Here is a 19,463-nt window from a genome sequence, read left to right as displayed (position 1 = left end):
CCTTCTAGCGGAATCTGACAAAGGCTCTTCATCAGAAATGTCCCAATCTTCTTCGTTTCTTTTACAAAAACTTCGATATTTCCAGGAATATCTCTTGGCATGTCATTGGTAACAATATTGTCTTCATCGCCTTCTTCTTCATCAGTGAGGATACTTGGTTCTGGTGGAAGAGCAACGATATCAAATTCAACATCTGAGTCCTCTTCTGCCATAATAGCATCAAGGGCCTCCTGGAGTCCATGATAGTTATCGCTTACTTCAAATTGCCGTTTCGACATATTTATGTGCAGTCAAAACTCTGTAAAAAAAAGAACATTTTACTCATTATGTGCCCACTGTCCCTATTTGGGGACACCAACAAAAAAAAGTAGTTCACAGTTCAGTAAATTATATTTTTTACATTATCAAATTCTTATTCCAAAGTAAACAAAGTGTTCAATAAGATTATGTAGAACAATTAAGAATTTACGAACGTAAACATATAAAAAAAATTACTTACATTTGGTGATCACTGCAACTCTGAGATTCACTTTATTTATGACACTAAAATACTCTTTATAAATGGTGTTATCCAAAATTTTTGATATAAAATGTAAGACACATCAATCACCTCGACAATAATGTACTGTTAGCAAAAATTACCACATTAATAACAAAATGGTGGGTAGATTTGAAGGCGTCCTCGTTTGGGCACGGCAGGCGTAAATGAGTTAAAATAAACAGTAAGCCACGTTGGGTTGCCTTCTGATTATTGTGTACGGGAACCAACATCAGGAAGTTACAAATATAATTAATAAAGAGATAAAATTACAACATTTATTTATTACTATTTCGTACAAAAGCCAGAGCAAGAGACTCTATTTAACAATATTATAATATCTCAGGGGTGAACGGCCAGTTCGAAGAACTGAACGTACGGTGGAATTTAAAATTACATTGAAAGTGTGACATTAGTGTGGAGACAAAATTATCTGACCTGAATTATTGTGAGTAGGGCGCCAAACTACGCATCCGCGTAATTAAATTTATAAACAAAGCAAACGATGACCAAGGTAGAGAATCAATCAGCTCACGGCCTCATTGCCGCACGTAAAAAATGTCGACTCGCGTGCTCGCTCGTGTCTTCCTGTAGACACAAAGTCCCCAACCGGCAGCCCGTAGAATACTGGAGATGGTGGCGCTCGTGGTTCGGCAATCCAGTCTCGAGCTCTCTGTCGAAGTTACCATACGGCATTTCAACAGCCACAACATCCACCAGTGCCCGGTACTGACCGGTGTTATAATCTCTAGCGGGGCAAGATTGAACTGCTACAAAGAGTGACTGTGTTTAATTGTGGGATTGATAAGTAATTAGACATACCCAGTATCTCCCTCTCACTAGGATTAGCAGTAGACATATTAACATCAGATAGTTCAGGGTCATCATGGTTCCAAGATACATTTGGTAATTTGTAGTCACTGTTACAATAAGTTTGGCATTTGGATACTTAAATCTTAAAGTTTCCACATCTTTAACATGATTCATATATTGCTGTGAAGCAGAGGAGGGCGAGAAATACATGCATCCTATTATAAACATGCCGGCATTTTTATCTTCAAGCATCACAAAAAGTTGTTCAATATCTTGAAGTTTGTGTTTTGTAATTTTTTAACACATTTGTGACTAGAATTATGTATTCGGGCTATATAAACTTACTTGGTAGACAGGAGCGGCTCAAGTGCGTTGTACGGCCCACGCACATAACGAAACCATGAAGAATATTTTCCCAATTACAAATAATTACGTATTCTTCTATTAAATCTGCTACTAAAGTAAGTCCCTGGAGCTTGGTCAGCGTTGGATCCGCCAGACCAGCGCCTGTTGCCGCAATGACATTCGTGGCTTATCATGCGGCAAGTTATGAAGTGTAATGCCTTTGGACGGGACGATTCTCAGATAACTAAATAGGGGACTCGTAAATTATACCACGGCGGGCGAGACGCACTCAAATTGTTTTATCAGAGTGAGGCAAGTTTTTCATCAATATTCAGGGGCAGTAAATAATCACATCTTACATGTATCAATTTGTCGAGGGGTAAGGTTCTCGACTAGTAATTCGTAGGTAGAGGGTTCAAATGCCAACGCGTTCACGTAAATTTTATTTGAATTTTTGTGTTATTTCACAGTTTTTATTAAATTAAAATAATACTAAGTATATTTGCGGCACGTTTTAGAGTAGAAAACACTCTCAATATCAATCTGGTTTAAAATCAAAAAGCCTCACAATATACTATGCTTTGTATATGCTATAGATGTGCGAAGAATATGCCGCTGAACATAACATGGTCTACAACCCAACTAAATCTGTGTTACTAGTATTGAAAACGGGCGCAGACCCTACAAAAATACTACCTGTCAGCCTAAACGGCACAAAAATAATTGAAAAACCGGAGGTCAAATACTGAGAACACATCGTAACAGCGGAGCTCAATGATGATATGAATATTGAGCGACAGAGAAGATCACTGTGCATCAGAGCAAATATGATTTCTCGACGATTTAACAAGTGTGGCCCAAAAGCAAAAAGGCAACTTTTTAACACATACTGCACGAGCCTATATACCTCGGAGCTGTGGACCAACTTCAACAAAGCATCTCTAATAAGAATGGAAGTACAGTACAACAATTCCTACCGAATACTTTTTGGGCTGTCCTGGTACTGCAGTGCCACTGAGATGTTTGTAGAAGGGCGTGCTCCCGGATTCCGAGCACTAATGAAAAAACGGATCACCAGCTTTCGAACACGACTAGCCACGAGCAAAAACGGTCTTGTGATGGCAGCACTGCACTTTTGGCAGGGACCTATTTACAAGCGATGGAGCCAAATCCTGATGCATAGATAAATTTTTTTTTTTTTTTTGTTAAATATTTTTTCTTTTTAAAAAACTTTAATCTCATTACAATAATAATAATTGGATAATTTGTAGAGCGCCGTGTTTGTGAAAAATCACCTCAAGGGCGCTGTACAATTTATTTCCTAGGATCTACATTTGTTATTTAGACCAACTGTGCCAACACGAGGTTTGTCATCCGTTCAGGTATGTGTCTGCCGCCAATATAGCGCTGACATGTGTCTGCTGCCAATAAAGAACGCTGACACAACATCCTCACATAGATAACAAACCTTGGCAGCACCGCTGTGACGTTCGACGGAGACAGAAGATGGAGACTCTGCTGCAAGAATCCTAGGTAGCGAAGGAACTGTACCAGTTTTTTGTGTTATTATTATTATCTGTTGTTTTCGTTTATTGCGTATGTATTATCTTAAAATATTTTTTTTATATATATTCTATGTATAATATGGAGCTCGTGGGATAGCACCACCCTCTCCGAGATCTGGAAAAAAAATAAAAAAAATAAAAAAAAAATACTCCAATTCGAGATGTCACATTCTAACTGGCTTCGTACAGTTGGGAGCATTTGGAACTTTGTTTTTTTATAATTTATCCACGAGCTAACTAACATCTGCAAGAATCTTTACCATTATGTCCATATTCTTTATTGTGTTTTTTATAATTTATCCACACTATCCACGAGCTAACTAACATCTGCAAGAATCTTTACCATTATGTTCATATTCTTTATTGAGTTTTTTATAATTTATCCACATTATCCACGAGCTAACTAACATCTGCAAGAATCTTTACCATTATGTCCATATTCTTTATTGTGTTTTTTATAATTTATCCACATTATCCACGAGCTAACTAACATCTGCAAGAATCTACACCATTATGTCCATATTCTTTATTGTGTTTTTTATAATTTATCCACATTATCCACGAGCTAACTAACATCTGCAAGAATCTTTACCATTATGTCCATATTCTTTATTGTGTTTTTTATAATTTATCCACATTATCCACGAGCTAACTAACATCTGCAAGAATCTTTGCCATTCTGTCCATATTCTTTATTGTGTTTTTTATAATTTATTTACATTATCCACGAGCTAACTAACATCTGCAAGAATCTTTACCATTATGTCCATATTCTTTATTGTGTTTTTTATAATTTATTTACATTATCCACGAGCTAACTAACATCTGCAAGAATCTTTACCATTATGTCCATATTCTTTATTGTGTTTTTTATAATTTATCCACATTATCCACGAGCTAACTAACATCTGCAAGAATCTTTACCATTATGTCCATATTCTTTATTGTGTTTTTTATAATTTATCCACATTATCCACGAGCTAACTAACATCTGCAAGAATCTTTACCATTATGTCCATATTCTTTATTGTGTTTTTATAATTTATCCACATTATCCACGAGCTAACTAACATCTGCAAGAATCTTTGCCATTCTGTCCATATTCTTTATTGTGTTTTTTATAATTTATTTACATTATCCACGAGTTAACTAACATCTGCAAGAATCTTTACCATTATGTCCATATTCTTTATTGTGTTTTTTATAATTTATTTACATTATCCACGAGCTAACTAACATCTGCAAGAATCTTTACCATTATGTCCATATTCTTTATTGTGTTTTTTATAATTTATCCACACTATCCACGAGCTAACTAACATCTGCAAGAATCTTTACCATTATGTCCATATTCTTTATTGAGTTTTTTATAATTTTTCCACATTATCCACGAGCTAACTAACATCTGCAAGAATCTTTACCATTATGTCCATATTCTTTATTGTGTTTTTTATAATTTATCCACATTATCCACGAGCTAACTAACATCTGTTAGAATCTTTACCATTATGTCCATATTCTTTATTGTGTTTTTTATCATCTTCCGGCGTTATCTTTAATAAGCTGAGATACAATTTTTTTATAATGTTGTTTCGAAAATATACAAAAATATATATTTTTTTTAAATTTCATTGGCTCCACAGGAAGCCCTGAGGAACATAATTTCTCACAGGGCCTATGCCTTTTTTGAGGATGCTGTGTGGAGGGTTTTTCTAAGGAAAGGAAGGAGAATAAAGAAAGGAAAATCTATGAAGGAAACAGGTATGATCGGTTGGTAGGAATCTGGGTGTAAGTTTGTCCAGGGGTGACGGACGTTTGAATCCATCTCTCCCACTGCGATGCAAGGCAGTGGGTCGAGAGAGCTCTGATGAAGAGGTTTAAAAGATCTCCCTCAACCAGTCGCTCCAAATCCGCCGCCAAATCCTAAACAATCCTCACCGCATTAACCCGAGCATCCCTGCTAATTCACCAAACTGACCTGTGTGAGAGGTGTTGTTTATCCAATGAATGGTTCCCGTGAATGAATTTAATTACATTCATAGACCATAAAAATAACATTTTATATAAACTTTAAAAAAATGTGTTGCTGGGAAAAAAATATTAAAATCCATTATTATCAATGATTTTTCCACCTTTGCAGATAAACTTACTCTTATCCCACTTTTCATTGCATTCATTTCAGAGCCCTTTTGTTACGTTTACATTGAATACATAATAATATTTGTTCATATAAAGCAAATTCTTTGTGATGTGTCATTATAATTTCAAAAATAAACAATAACTTTCTAAACGCAATTTTTTTTTGTAATAAATTTCGCTACAACCGTAGCTTCATCAGGGCTGTATAATACTGGATAATATAATTATGTCTGTTTCATACTATCACAGCCCTGATAAAGCTACGGTTGCAACCGGTTGTAGCGAAACCCGATCAGAATTATGTATAAAAAATGAAAGTACTGGTTACTAAGTTATTGTTTTATTTTGAACACAATAATTGGTGTAAGCCTAAATGATTTTTGTCAGACATTACGCAAGTAATGTTTTGTATTGATATGACTGAAGTCGTGAACTCCGTCAAAACCTTGATCCTGTCTTGACTTGATAGACTCTATTGTTTGTGCGCCCAATTTTTGTCATACCATATTTTATTCTAACATCTCTGTTGTATTAACTTCTTGTAATGTTTAATGTGTTCATTGGACTTTGTCCGTAACGAAATAAATAACTAAAAATATAAATATTTATATTATTTACAAAAAATTACTTGTCTTTTAATTTTGAAATAGTATGGTACACATATTATTTTAATTTTAGCAATGTTGAACATTCATGGTATACAATCCCAATAGTTAAGGTTGAGGTTTATTCCTGTCCTAGTACCGAGATTGACGGCCCCTTGGAGGGAAGCAATATGTATTTATTTATAACAGTTTACAAATCACTTCATTCAAAAAGCGATACAGTAAATTACAAAAAATATGTATTTGGCATACTAAACATAAAACATATATAAACATACATGTGGGTAAAATTGGTTACACACACAGTTAAATTACCAAGCTGAAATTCGCTGTAGGACAAGTGCAAAATATCCAAAATACCTGCAAGGCAGTTAATTTACCTAGTGAGTCTTCCCAGTTAGTTTTGCACCTGGGAAGAATCAAAAGCTTGCATTGGCAGCCTCGCATGAAATAGAAAGGGAATTAGTAAAAAACCTTTTAGAAGCTTATAAGCCATCAGCAGTAAAAAATATGTAGGTTTTTTTTATGGAAATAAAACTACTTCTGGCAACTGTGGCAATCTTTGTTACTGCCGTCGTATCGATAAATTATTACTCATTATTATCCAGAGTGTAATATCTGTGGTGTTTTGGAAAAGGGAGACGAGTCAATAATAGTCAATTTTACAGGGGAGCCAATTTTGTATTCTCGATTTTTTGCCAGATCTGAGAATTGTAATTAGGAATATGTTTTTATGCAATAATTAATGAAAATATTTATTCTACAGAAGAGTATTTGAAAATTTGGAAAAAACCTATTTTTAACAATTTTACGTGACTCATTCCTCTTTTCCGTGTCACGTTTGGACCTAATTTTGAATAAAACATGAGTTATGTCTTAAATGTTTCTTATTTTTTTCTGTTATTTTTCAACTTAATAAAGGAAAAATCATTTACCTATTTAAGAAGGATGCACTTATAATCATTGACACAGAAATTTGTATTGGAATAATTTTATTTAGTTAAAAAACGACATTTTTAACATAAATTTACAATGATATTGCAAAGTAAAAAAAAGTATCCTGTTATAATGACATGTAATACTCATCCAATATAAACAAAACATACAACAGATTTCTAATTAGTATAATTTGGGGGACTCATTCACCGGCATCTTCATATCCGTCTGGATCAACATTCGGAACGTTGCTAGCATCTGGTAATTTTTTATAAAAATCATGGCAATCAGGATCCACTAAATGAAAAACACTTAGTATGTCCTTTTTCTTTTCCTTGCTTATTGGAATAAGACCACTGTAGCATTTTCCAGGGCTCAAAATGGTGATTGCATTACCCCTACGTTTAAAAGAAATAGTTTTAAATGGGTCTTCAATATGCAAAGTCCTTTTAAAATGTATAGTTCCTGGGGTTGTGTTTTTATACATGAACCATTTTATATCGTGGAATAAAAATCGATTACCTTCATCATCAGTTTGTTTCAGCTGCAATGAACGCTTGTATAGCCCAGCAAAGTTTAAAAAATGTTCATGTGTCATGATTTTTACTGTAAACGATTTCTTTTTTCCAGCAGTTCTTACAAGATTGTACCAATCTCTTGGTAAATGAATATTCATGTCGGTTGCTTTTTTTTTCCTCTCAATTATAGCATGAATGGAATCACATTCCATGTGAGTGTGGCCTGGGACTAAAAATTTATGATGTATGATTATGTTTGGTCTTGCTTGAAGAGCACATAAAAACATTGCAACAACATGGCTGTTTTTATTTTGCCCACCACAGGTATCTGAATAAAATGTAAATTCATTTATTTGTGGTGGAATCGCAAGAATGAAATCATACAAACATGACGCTATTTGATTAGCCCCTCGACCACTTTCACATTCATGCCACATGTAACACGTTGTTTCATTTGAGAAGCAGTCGTAAATGGTTAAATTAAACGTCCACAAGGAACGTTTATAAAAGGCAATGTTTGAACGTAGCAGGGGAGTTGGGAGGCACTGCTGCAAATCAAAGCAATAGGTCCTTCTGCTCTCTGACGACTCTTCTTTATTTTTTGCCTTGGCAGAATATGCATAATCTGCTTCCTGCTTGTGGGCTTCGTATTTTGCCTTCAGTACTGATAAATCAGGTTCTTGTACAAGTTTCATCTGAATCGAATACGAATCGCACGTACTGCACGTATCCAGAGAAGGTTTTTTAAATGATAAGCCCATTGTACGAAACACATTTGAGAACATTGATCTGGAAACCGGATCCTCTACTTTTTCCTTATACATAAAATACATTTTGGTTAAAGTGAGTCCAATGGGCAAATACTTCTTAGAGGTATCCCTTCTAGAGTAATGTGACTCGTAGGCAGGATACTCTCTTATGTGATTTTTAATTTGATGAATGCGGTCATCCGATATCTTGGTAGAAGGCACACTGCTTCCCCGTTTGTCAGAAACCGGGAGCCCAGAAACAGATGTACATCTCTTTTTAATGACGGTACATATGAATTTGTTTGTTTCACAAAAAATCTTTTTAAAGCAACCTTTGCATATTTCGATAATGGCACCGTTAACTCGTATAATTTTATGATATTTATGATTAATTTCCCTCTTCTTCGGTGGTACATTTCTAACCCGCATAGTTTTCTTAGGCCCATCGGTGATGAGGGATGAGATAAACGTAATTCTTTTGTCGAAGGGTCCTAGTGCCCAGTATTCATTAAATAATATACATACTTTGATATTCAAAAGACACTTTATCCATGCATTTTTTACGGCAAGCACTTAAGCGTTCCGTTTCTCGACCCTTGACCAATTTCCCAGTTTTAGATTTGTATTTTAGACCTCGATTACGTTTTTCTTTAATCTCTTTCCTTAATAAATAAAGAGATTTTCCTCGGTTTCCAGGGTGCGTGTCTTCAGTTTCAGTAGTTGCTTCACCAAGGAGTGCATTGTTGAAGGGACTGGGTCCATCGTAGCTGGAATTACTGGAACTGGGGGGTTTATAGCTTACATCCATATCACTGTTGCTAAAATCACTTGAATAATCTGGAACTATCGTCTGTAAGTCTTGGAGAGGATAACTGGAAGACGGACCTATAAAATAAAATCAGTATTTATAATATCTACAGCTTTATATACTATAGCTTTAAGAAATACATGGCACGACCAAGTGAATCAGATACTTGAGTCAGGCCATGTCAAGAGTCAGAATAATAGAAGAGCATGTATGAGACATTGTATGAATGTGAACGAGGCATGGAATGTGTGCCAAGACCGAGTTGTTTGGTGGTCCGTGCTCTCTGCCTACCCCTGAGGGGTAACTTCTGCCCTGAAGAAGCTACGGTTGTAGCGAAACCCAGTTGGCATTAAGTATATAAATAAAAATGGTGTTTACCAAGTCATTGTTTTATTTTAAATTATAATTTCACGTCACCAAGTAATTGCTTCATATGAACAAATAATGCATTCAGTTACTTAATTAAAGTAGGTACATAATTATATTCCTTTAATAAGAAATACTGATTAATTTACCTTACTTTATGGTTTGAATGAATACATCAAATAAGTGTTTTTGGAATAAACCATCAACTATACGAGTATTTCAAAAGCAAACTTTTAGGCTAATATCATTTAAATGATTTACCTGGAGTAGGAACGCTGTCATCATTTGGCATGTCTTCATGCAATATAATATTTTGCATGTTATTTATAACACTGATCTGGTTACTATTTGTCATTTGTCTGGCCACGCTGTCATCATCTGACATGTCTTCATACAATATAATATCTTGCATCTTATTCGCGACACTGATTTGGTCACCATTTAAACTACTTGAAGCAGTAGAAACATCTAAAAGTCCGTTTGTGACATCTGAAATTTAATAGGATTTCATAAATTAGTCAATAATTTAGTGAGATGAATCTAATACAAACATAATACCACAAAAGAACATGAAGAAATAATATAAAAATCTTACCATGCGATGAATTTGCATTCGAAAGCGCTATTATTGACCTCGTTCGCTTACTAAACATCTTTAAAACTCCTCAAAACACACGGTACCAAATATAAATATATAATAAACAACAGAAAATGATAATGCGACCGAAAGAATGATTCAAATCGCCAGTGAAACAACAACTGTCAAATGTAACAAGCCGCGGCGTCATGTAACCATAAAGCACAGAATGAACCATAGATAACACAGAAAACAGCGATTATTAAAGTTAACTCTGTTTTCCGTGTCAATATTTAAAAATATATATTTCGTTATACAGAGACAACTTGAGTTATCTCCAAGTGCGTGTTAATTTATTTAAAATATGACTCGTCTCTGTATGACAACGGCTAATAACTCGGAAACTAATTTTTTGAGCGGACTCATCTTTCTTTTCCGTGTAGAGAAAAAAATTAGGATTCTTCTGGCATATTTAACTCCATTTCGCAATTTTACTGACTCATCTCCCTTTTCCATAACACCACAGATATAATCTAGTTCCGCCTTGGTGTAAGACCACCATTAAGAATTGAAACATTGCTTGAAACGGCTTTGACTATGTTTGATGACCATTTCAGAATGGCCAGGTACTTCTCCACCATTCACCTCTTTCCCATCTACTTCCCTTCCCCACGACATTCACCCTAACAAAATACATAATTGGGGAAGATATAATCTCACAGGCTTGAGACGGTTGGGAGCAGTTGTGACAGTTGTGCGGTTTCACAAAAAAATACTGTGTTTGTTAGAAGTCAATATACATTTTTTCTGATTTCTGTATTTTTTATTGTTGTTTTGCTGTGATTTTTTTCTTGTTATCACCAACCGAAAAAATTAGGGCATTCGAATGTTAAATATTATAACATTATATTATATGCGCAAGAAAAGTTACACAAAGATAAGAAAAATCCACAAAAAAATTATAAAATCATTTTCATATCTAGCATAAAATGAAATTTTTTTCGCTAAAAGCTTGTGCAGATTTTTTGTACCTTTTATGAAATATTTTTTGAAATTCATTTTATTGAAATATAATTCACACAAAAATTCATTGAGTAGTTTAACCAAAATTAGTTGTAAAGAATTTGTAACAAAAATTTGGTCAGCTTGATGGGTCTGATATTGAGAAGAAAAAGAAATGATACCAATATGCGCATTCCACAGTTTGGTAGGTTTCGTTCCTCGAGGAATTTAATAATGTATTATACAGAGAAAGTATGTTACAAGAACGAAAGTATTAGCATGAAAAAAGTTTCCATCCTTTATTTAGATGCTAACGAGGGTTACTACAACAGTGTAGAGGGAATTATTTTTTCAGAAGAAAATTTCATTTATGTTAAAATATTGTTAATATATTTGGTGATATGATATTATCTTGATTTATAAATACTGTTAACACTAAAAAATGTTGAAAGTTAAACGGGGTTTGTTTAGCCATGATGTAACAAACATTATTTAGTGGGAGTCTTGCACGGCTCGTAGGCTCCAAATGGGAGGTTTCAAAGGGCTGAGGGCTTACGATTTGCTACAACAGGGCGCCACCAGCTTCTCATAGAAAGACCGAGCTTTAAATACACGTACAGTTGAGCAGAGCTGCAACTCCCCCCACTGGACGCGGAGACTGTATTGTTTATTTTATTTATAAATTCTACACATTGCGGATATCCTGTTATGGCAGTCGTACACGATTAAGATTATAATGTTAGAAATAAAAAAATTATATTTTGTAGAAACAAATAATGAAACATAAGTGAAAACAACGGATGGAAAAAAAACTGGTTATGATGGTGTATGTTTTGATCGACCAGGCTTTAAATAGGCTCGATTTTAAATAACTCTTAGTGCTAAAGCATTAAGAGTTATTTAAAAAGTTACAATGAACTCACCCGCGGACCAAAGTAATATTCCTATCCATCGCTACTCGCCAACCGAGGTTGATGGGCTGTTAGAAGGCAGCTCTGGTCCTGAAGTGGTTGGCGATGAAGCTCCCCCCCTTGGCAATACACATTCCACATAGATCGGGTCAGATTACCCTTGATAGAATACTCAGGTGTGGGTATGTTTGAGTGGCACGTGGTCTTCCAGGCACATAAGTAAAATGGATTCATAAAGACACCCACGAGTAATTAAATCCAGGACTTGATCAAAGGGATAAACACACAACTAGCGGACCTTAAACACATCACCGGATTATATTGATTAGCTCCGAGTCCTTCCAGTCCTTGCTTTTCTTATGGTCAACCAAGATAACGATATCGCATAAGCGGATATAAATAAAACTTAACTTTTGAGAAATTGACTGGCGGCCTGCGTTCTTTACTCGCCGGCCAGTACAGCGACTCCGGTTGCCACTCAAAATGATACCTACGTATAGTGATTGAAGTTGATTATAATAAACACCCAAATCAATACCATTGTGATTTCTTCTGGCTTGGAAGATTTTGGAAGATTATAAAATTGTTAATTATTTTCGTGAAAACGGTTTTCTTATTATTCTAATTTAAAAAAATCCCTGGTTTATTGAATAATTAAATAATTTTTAGACTTACATTAAACATATTATTTCCAGTAAACTGCTGTGTTCTTCCCACCAATCCGCTAATTAAACCTTCCTTTTTATTCATCTCCCACTCCAACATCCAAAAATTTATATAATATGATGAATATAAGATGTATAAAATGTATATACTGTGTATGTGAAAACCTTACTAATTGAAAGGTAAAATACAAACTGACATAAAATATTTTTGTTATTTGTTTTTGGGGTATTATGCCGTGTTGCGCTAACTCATTCTTTAGCCAACGTTTCGGACAGCATTGCAGTGTCCATCATCAGGGCAGATGTGTTATTTGAGGTTGTGTTAAAATGTGAGCTTACAAATGACAAATGACAAATCGGCAATTGCCGAGCATTTGATTGACACCGGGCATTACTTTGGATTTGTTCCTGAAATCTTGGGGAGACCGAAAACTTCTAGAGCACGGCTGATTACGGAGGCCATTGAAATTCATAAAAATCCCGTAGACATTAATAGAGACGACGGAGCTAAGCTTAATAGTTCTTGGTATCCGGTAATTGACGGATACTCCAGAGCTAAACGAAGAAAACCACTTTAAATAATTTTTTTTTTTTTTTAAATTGATACGTTAATGTTAGCTCAGAGGGTTGGAGCTGGCAACACGGTATCACAACCTCATACGTAAGCTCACATTTTAACACAACCTCAAATAACACATCTGCCCTGATGATGGACACTGCAATGCTGTCCGAAACGTTGGCTAAAGAAGGAGTTAGCGCAACACGGCATAATACCCCAAAAACAAATAACAAAAATACTTTTGGCCGTGAAAATCTTAAATCATATTTGACATTACATAGTTCACGGAAAGATTTAATAGATAGGTATATACGTATATTGACTATCCAGCCAAAGAGGATTATTTATCTCTTATACAAACTTGAAATAATTATCAATATCAATAAATTTCGGAATTTTTCCAATATAGATTTTTGAATTTGAAATATACTTTCATATTTAAAAATTGAAATATTATAATTTCAAACCCGAAAAAAACCACATACATTATAAATTTAAACGTCGAAAATTTTACATTAAAAATTCAACAAACAGTGTTTTGTTTAAGGAATTTGCATGAAAACAGACACTTCACTTTTTAAATAAGATTATATTTAATGATTTAATAACACATTTGCCCCGATGATGGACACTGCAATGCTGTCCCCAAAAACAAATAACAAAAAAAAACTTCACTTTTTATCTCATTCGCACAATTAAAAATTATTAAGAAATTATAGTAGTAATTGCCAGAGAATAACAAAAAAAAAAATCTAGGCACACTATAAAAGTTTTTTAAATTTGTATTTACTTACACATATATAAGGCTTTATCTAATTTAAAAAAAATTACTTTCATTTAAGTTTTATTAATTTCTCACGGTAAAAGTAAGCTAAAAAATAATGTGTTTGAAATAAACACGCTTTTCCTATAATATGAAACTATTTTTGCAATATGACATAATTAATTGATTAAAACTGTCAAAAAATAGTACTCGTACAAATAATAGTACATATATCGAATAATACTAATATAATAGTGAATTGGTCATAAGAATGGAAATTAGAATCACACATAAAAATTAAAAAATTAAAAATGTCATGTTGCGGGGAAACTGACGTGCATGGTGCATGCCAAATTGTCTGCCAAATTGTAACTTGCCAGTTCTTTAGCAGCGCAGTTACAGATATGTTTTATTGGTAATAATTTGAAATAGGAATTGTACAGTCTTTGTACATTGTGTATTAATAACACCGTATGATTTTTTTGTTTGTAAGGCTGTAAATATTTATGTGAATCTGAATTTTTCAATTACTTGGCGATGGTGATGGCGATGGCGATGGCGAAACACCGTCGATATTATTTATTTTATAATTAATTATAAAAAAAGAACTTCGGGCAAAGTCAGCTGTTATGAAAATTATAATATTCAACTTGGTTTCTAAACTGAATAAAGCTCGCTACCTAAATATTAATGTTATCAGCATTATAAAAGCACCCAACGGTTGGCACAAGAAACAAGAGATTTTGATCGCTTTAAGGGCACGCAATAACACGGTGACAAATAAACAGATTAAGGCCATAAAGTCACCAAATAACCCATTTCTTATTTTCGATTGTGTTAATTAAACGTTCTCTGAAATCGCCACCGAATTGTGCCTAACACCAGCATTTATTTGTTTCAAGAACGTAGAGTTTATTTTGTAACTTTTTTGATAGCCGACATAAAGTCCAGTTTCATTACCGGTTTTCGCTGTTTAATGCATTAAAACGCCATGTTTACAGGTGTATAGATAAAGAAAAGCCATTTTAGATTGCGTTTATAGAAGGAAGCAGACACCGTTACGGTTTTCATCCCAATAAAACCTTTAATTACGACTTTACGACGATCACGCAAACGGACTTCAAATTTAGGTCCACCGAGTAAAGCGAGATTGGAATACTCATCTACGAAGAATTAAATTAATTTATTAAACATTATTGTACCCTGTGCGTTCTTTCATCTAAACTTTTTGTCCCCAGAGCACGTTGTCAAAACACTATTTTCATCCAGGCACAAAGGTCTATTTTTAAACTAAGACGTTTATAAATAGATAAATACGTTAGCTTTGTGATTCCGAGATTGATTATAAGAACTTTAAGATTTTCTGAATTCAAAAAATTAAAAAAATTAAAAAAAACTGTTTAATCTTAACAAAAGTGAACAAAATTATAACGTATTTTAAATGTATGAATAACTATAAGATAAGATATTTTTTTTATTGGTGCCCTTTTTTACTCATTTAAAGTACGCTCTAGCGTGTTTAAATCGCACTTAATGGAACGCGCGTTTTTTAAAGTTACTATGGCAACATCAACAAATCAACAAAATGTGAAGTCTAAATGTCAATTTTTAACTATAAATCCAACTATTAATCTTATGTGACAGATTGCAAATTAATTTTTGTGTTTTTCATTTCCATGACAACAGGATATTGTGATGTCACATCACGAATTCATTAATAGTTCTTATTTCCAAATTATTAATAATAATATCAATATTTAGGTTTTCAAAGTGTACCAATAAAAAAATAGCGTAAAGTATTCGTGGATAACTGGTCTTTAAAACACTTGCTTTATTTCGAGCACTCGGCTACGCCGTCGTGCTCGGAAAATCGCGCGTGTTTTAAAGACCTGTTTATCCACTTATACTTTAATATACTAATGTATTCGGGCGCAATTGGAGCGGTCGCTCCAAGCGCCGAATTTCCAAAAAGCCAATCCGCCAATGATACCTAACACCCAACACCCATCGCATTGCTCTTGAGAATATCAAAATATTATTGATATCAGTGTTGATACTTGGTGTCTTATGATAAGGGGCGAGAGAAAAAAAGAGTACCGGCTCTGTATGTATCATTGGCATATTTTGTAAAATTATTATTGTTATATTTACTTTACATGGCATTGAATTATAAAGTTAGTTACATTCAGCGAAGACTTCCTTGTGCAAAATCCATATCTCTTAGCTATGAATCCATTTGGTCATTGATACTTACTTCTATTCAAAATACTGATAAAATGAACACTGCGTTCTCACTATCTATCTATTTTAATTACCAATATTTTTGAAGGATGTTTTCTTTCCATAAAAATAGAGGAATTTACCATATAGATTGTCCATCTTTACATCTGTTCTAGAGTTTTTCTCAGGAATATGGGGCTCTACACTAGTTGTGGCTACCAAACTTAATTCTTTCTCTTGGTTTAGCTCGAATGCACAAACTTGAAAAATTTGAGAAACAATCATTATGTTATACTCGTTAGTTCAGTCTTATTACAAGTGATATATAATATTACAGCTGGTATGCCCTGCTCATTTAATCCATTTAATTACACACGAGAAATTACAAATTGACACTTTTGTGGATTTTGCAAAATGAATGAACTGGTATCAACATTATTCTCATTTTAATAATTTCTGATCTATTTCATTTCCTCCTCTTTCGCAGTATCATTTTCAGTAATAATATGCTTGAACCGGAATACCTCTTAATTAACTTTAACTCGGAATTGCTCTCATTTCCGGAATGAGTGAATTTCAAATTTAAACCTATGCAAAACTATACCGTACCCTGCTAAGTGTTTTTCATTTTATGGCATCACTTAATTAAAACATAACAACTCATTAAATCTGTGAAAAAAGATATGCATCTATTTTTTTTATTTTGCATACAAAACATGATGTTAAATATATGTATAGTATGTTGTATTTCTTAGTACTCCTCACTAGGGTGACCTGTGCTGAGGCGGACTAAAGTTATTCATTTCTATTGTAATGTTTTCCCCTCTCCTCTTATTCTCGTTACTAACGGATTAATATTTCGTTAGGTTTGCTTTTGCAACTTCTCGCGGTTTATCAACCCTTCAATCTTAACGAATTAATATGTCACGTTGTGTCAATTTTTTGTTTCGACAGGGATTAATTCATTGAAGGATCCTTTTAATTGGTTGTGGTAACTTTGGTTCTTTTTAGATGAGGCGTGTTACATTCTGTATGGTTTGAAAATAAGACAATGACCGACTACCCTGATTTTAACTACCTTTTCCTACCTTGTTTGCTCGCCCAAACGTTTCCGGTTGCTGCAGTTGATAATGTGCTAATATAATGAGACAATTAATTACAAATTAAGTACATGAAATTCACTATAGACAATTCAATTCAAGATGCACAAGATTCTAAGTTAATGATTTGACTATGGATTGTTAGTTTTGTGGGTTATTTCTATGAGTAGGTATTTTCGGGAATAGCTAGAGACAAAACATGTGTTGCTTTCGATTGGTCTCCGTCCAAATCCCATCCATCAACGTGACCAGCTCGAGAGCAGCCAAGTTGATGGTCCAATCCCAACACCTCCAGAAATGAATTGAATATCGCTCAGCGACAGATGAGATAATGACATGTTTTGCCTCCTGCCGGAGGGTGATGAAGGTGGAATGTGGGTCCTTGGTGGTAGCTGTTGATGTTGATGTTGATGATGAATGATGAAGATTCATCTTATACCGTTAGGTACAAGGAGCTGCTCTGGTCCGGTGGCATGATAGCCTGGTGTCAGGAACCATTTGGGCCACGTGGGTAGCGCGAGGTTTAGGTCGCGTCAACCTCCCCCAAATCGATGATGAGTTGAGCTTCGCCAGCATGCCGAAAATTAGGAGTCCACTCTACTAACCTCAAACATAAACATATACTGAAGTGGTTTGCATCAGCAACGTCAGGAGTTCGGGAGTCCCGTGAACACCCCTCTGGTTTACGCTCGTAAGGATAATGATGAATTCAGCTTCAGTTTGTTCGACTTCGCCTCTGCAGTCACGCTACTCCAAATAGCTTCTGGCTCCAGTCTATACAGCTTCTCGTTCCAGTAGAGGTAATGACACATATTTATCATATGTACAATACAGAACATACTTCAAGTCTTTCGTCCACACTCAAAATAGTCATGTCAATATTTAATTTGGATGAGGGCGTCCATCCGACATAACGAATGTTTCCTAGACGGGAGATTTTACCCCACTTCAAAGTCATGGTCATTCGCTCTATCGTTTGTTACCCTCCGTTCGCTTCAAATATCAAAGAATGGTAGAAATTGATATCCTCGACTTCCGGCGCTAAGGATCAGGGATACTGGAATCATCAGGTCGTGAATCTGAAATCATCCGATCTCCGTCAGCTCAAACGGTTTCAGTCGGAGTCAATTTCCAACCTAATTCTGGATGACTTCTCCTCCTATAGTGGGGTAAGTACTTATTGAATTTAACAGGAAGGACGTCAGAAAGCGCCGAAACAACTTCATATTCGTCACGATCCCTTCGTTCTGTCAGCGAGAAAATCCTCCTCACACGCCAGCCAAGAATAGCATAGCCCTTATCCGCTTTGTTCCTTCGTCTACCAGCTAACTCAAGTAGGAAAGCCCATTAGCAATTTTCGTTCTCTTCGATCTGTACTCAGTGAAAGCGTCCTCTCACCAGCTGAAAATACTCGAAACAGGGGTCTATTCCGGGTGACTATCTAAGGCTGGTCCGCCAACACCTTCGACAGAAACCGGTGCTTTTTACGGGAATAACTCAACCACACCAATAGCAGGGGAAAAAGCCGGCGCTGCTATACTAAAATAGACGTTATCTCGGTATCCAGGGTTATCGACTTTGCTAACACAAAAGTCCCTATTAGGCAAGCCAAATTACAAATTTCGTTCCCTTCGCTTTTGTCGCTTTGGTAAGATAGGACAGCCTACGGAAAATTCGTACACTCCGTCCCCGCCAAACTTATGAAAAATGAAAATCTCACTTCATAGAATAGGAATGCCAGACAGATGAATTCTCCCGGCGGCTAGCTGTAACCCGCTGCGTTATCCCGATTCAAAATGAATGAAAAGAGTGATGTTTGAATAAGTTATATTTAATTAAATATATTTTATGAATTCCGTATAACCTAATCGTTAAATATTATTACTGGAGAATTATTAAATCATTTTAAGTTGCAGAAAAAAATTGTCTAGCTCATAAACAATGTCTATTGTTGGATGATCTAAAGCGGTTTCAGGGTAACCGTTCTTCGTCCCTTTTTTAATGACCAGGTCTCGTAATTTATGGCCTCCTTCGCTAACGGGTACCTATAGTGCTCAAGTTAAATACCCTTACTTCAAAATACAATTGGATTATTTGGTTTACATTAAGGAAATAAGTGTTAATAATTAGATTATAATAGACTTACCGATACATCTTAGTGTCAACAATCCAAATAATTATAAAAAAAACAAACACAGTCACATGCAGAAAAAACTCATGCTGTTAGAAAACCGCACCTTCTACACTAAATGATAGCCGTGTTCGCGTCCCGACGATTAATTCT

General features: G+C 34.9%; 2 protein-coding genes across 4 annotated transcripts in view; one reads left to right on the top strand and one right to left on the bottom strand.

The window, feature by feature from the left end:
• LOC149425715 (lachesin-like) overlaps nt 1–19,463 on the top strand; it is a 718,168-nt gene that overhangs the window by 40,990 nt on the left and 657,715 nt on the right. The gene's annotated exons all lie outside the window — the stretch shown is intronic.
• Nucleotides 1,070–10,088, bottom strand: LOC149425717 (uncharacterized). Its single transcript, XM_089645658.1, has 4 exons — nt 9,978–10,088; nt 9,644–9,871; nt 8,773–9,093; nt 1,070–1,305 (listed from the first exon to the last, which is right to left on the bottom strand). Exons 1-4 carry the CDS (start codon nt 10,033–10,035, stop codon nt 1,070–1,072), a joined length of 843 nt encoding a protein of 280 aa, XP_089501784.1. The 5' UTR covers nt 10,036–10,088.

Source organism: Hesperophylax consimilis, chromosome 2, assembly GCF_061612785.1.
Source record: "Hesperophylax consimilis isolate HC1 chromosome 2, BYU_Hcon_1.0, whole genome shotgun sequence".
Classification (NCBI taxonomy): domain Eukaryota; kingdom Metazoa; phylum Arthropoda; class Insecta; order Trichoptera; family Limnephilidae; genus Hesperophylax; species Hesperophylax consimilis.
This window is presented reverse-complemented; position numbering and strand designations above follow the sequence as displayed.

Coding starts and splice junctions, on each gene's coding strand:
- LOC149425717 (XM_089645658.1), bottom strand. CDS start 10,035: ATGTTTAGTAAGCGAACGAGGTCAATAATAGCGCTTTCGAATGCAAAT. Junction 9,872..9,977: donor GAATGCAAATTCATCGCATG/GTAAGATTTTTA, acceptor ATTAAATTTCAG/ATGTCACAAACGGACTTTTA. Junction 9,094..9,643: donor TGACAGCGTTCCTACTCCAG/GTAAATCATTTA, acceptor TTTATTTTATAG/GTCCGTCTTCCAGTTATCCT.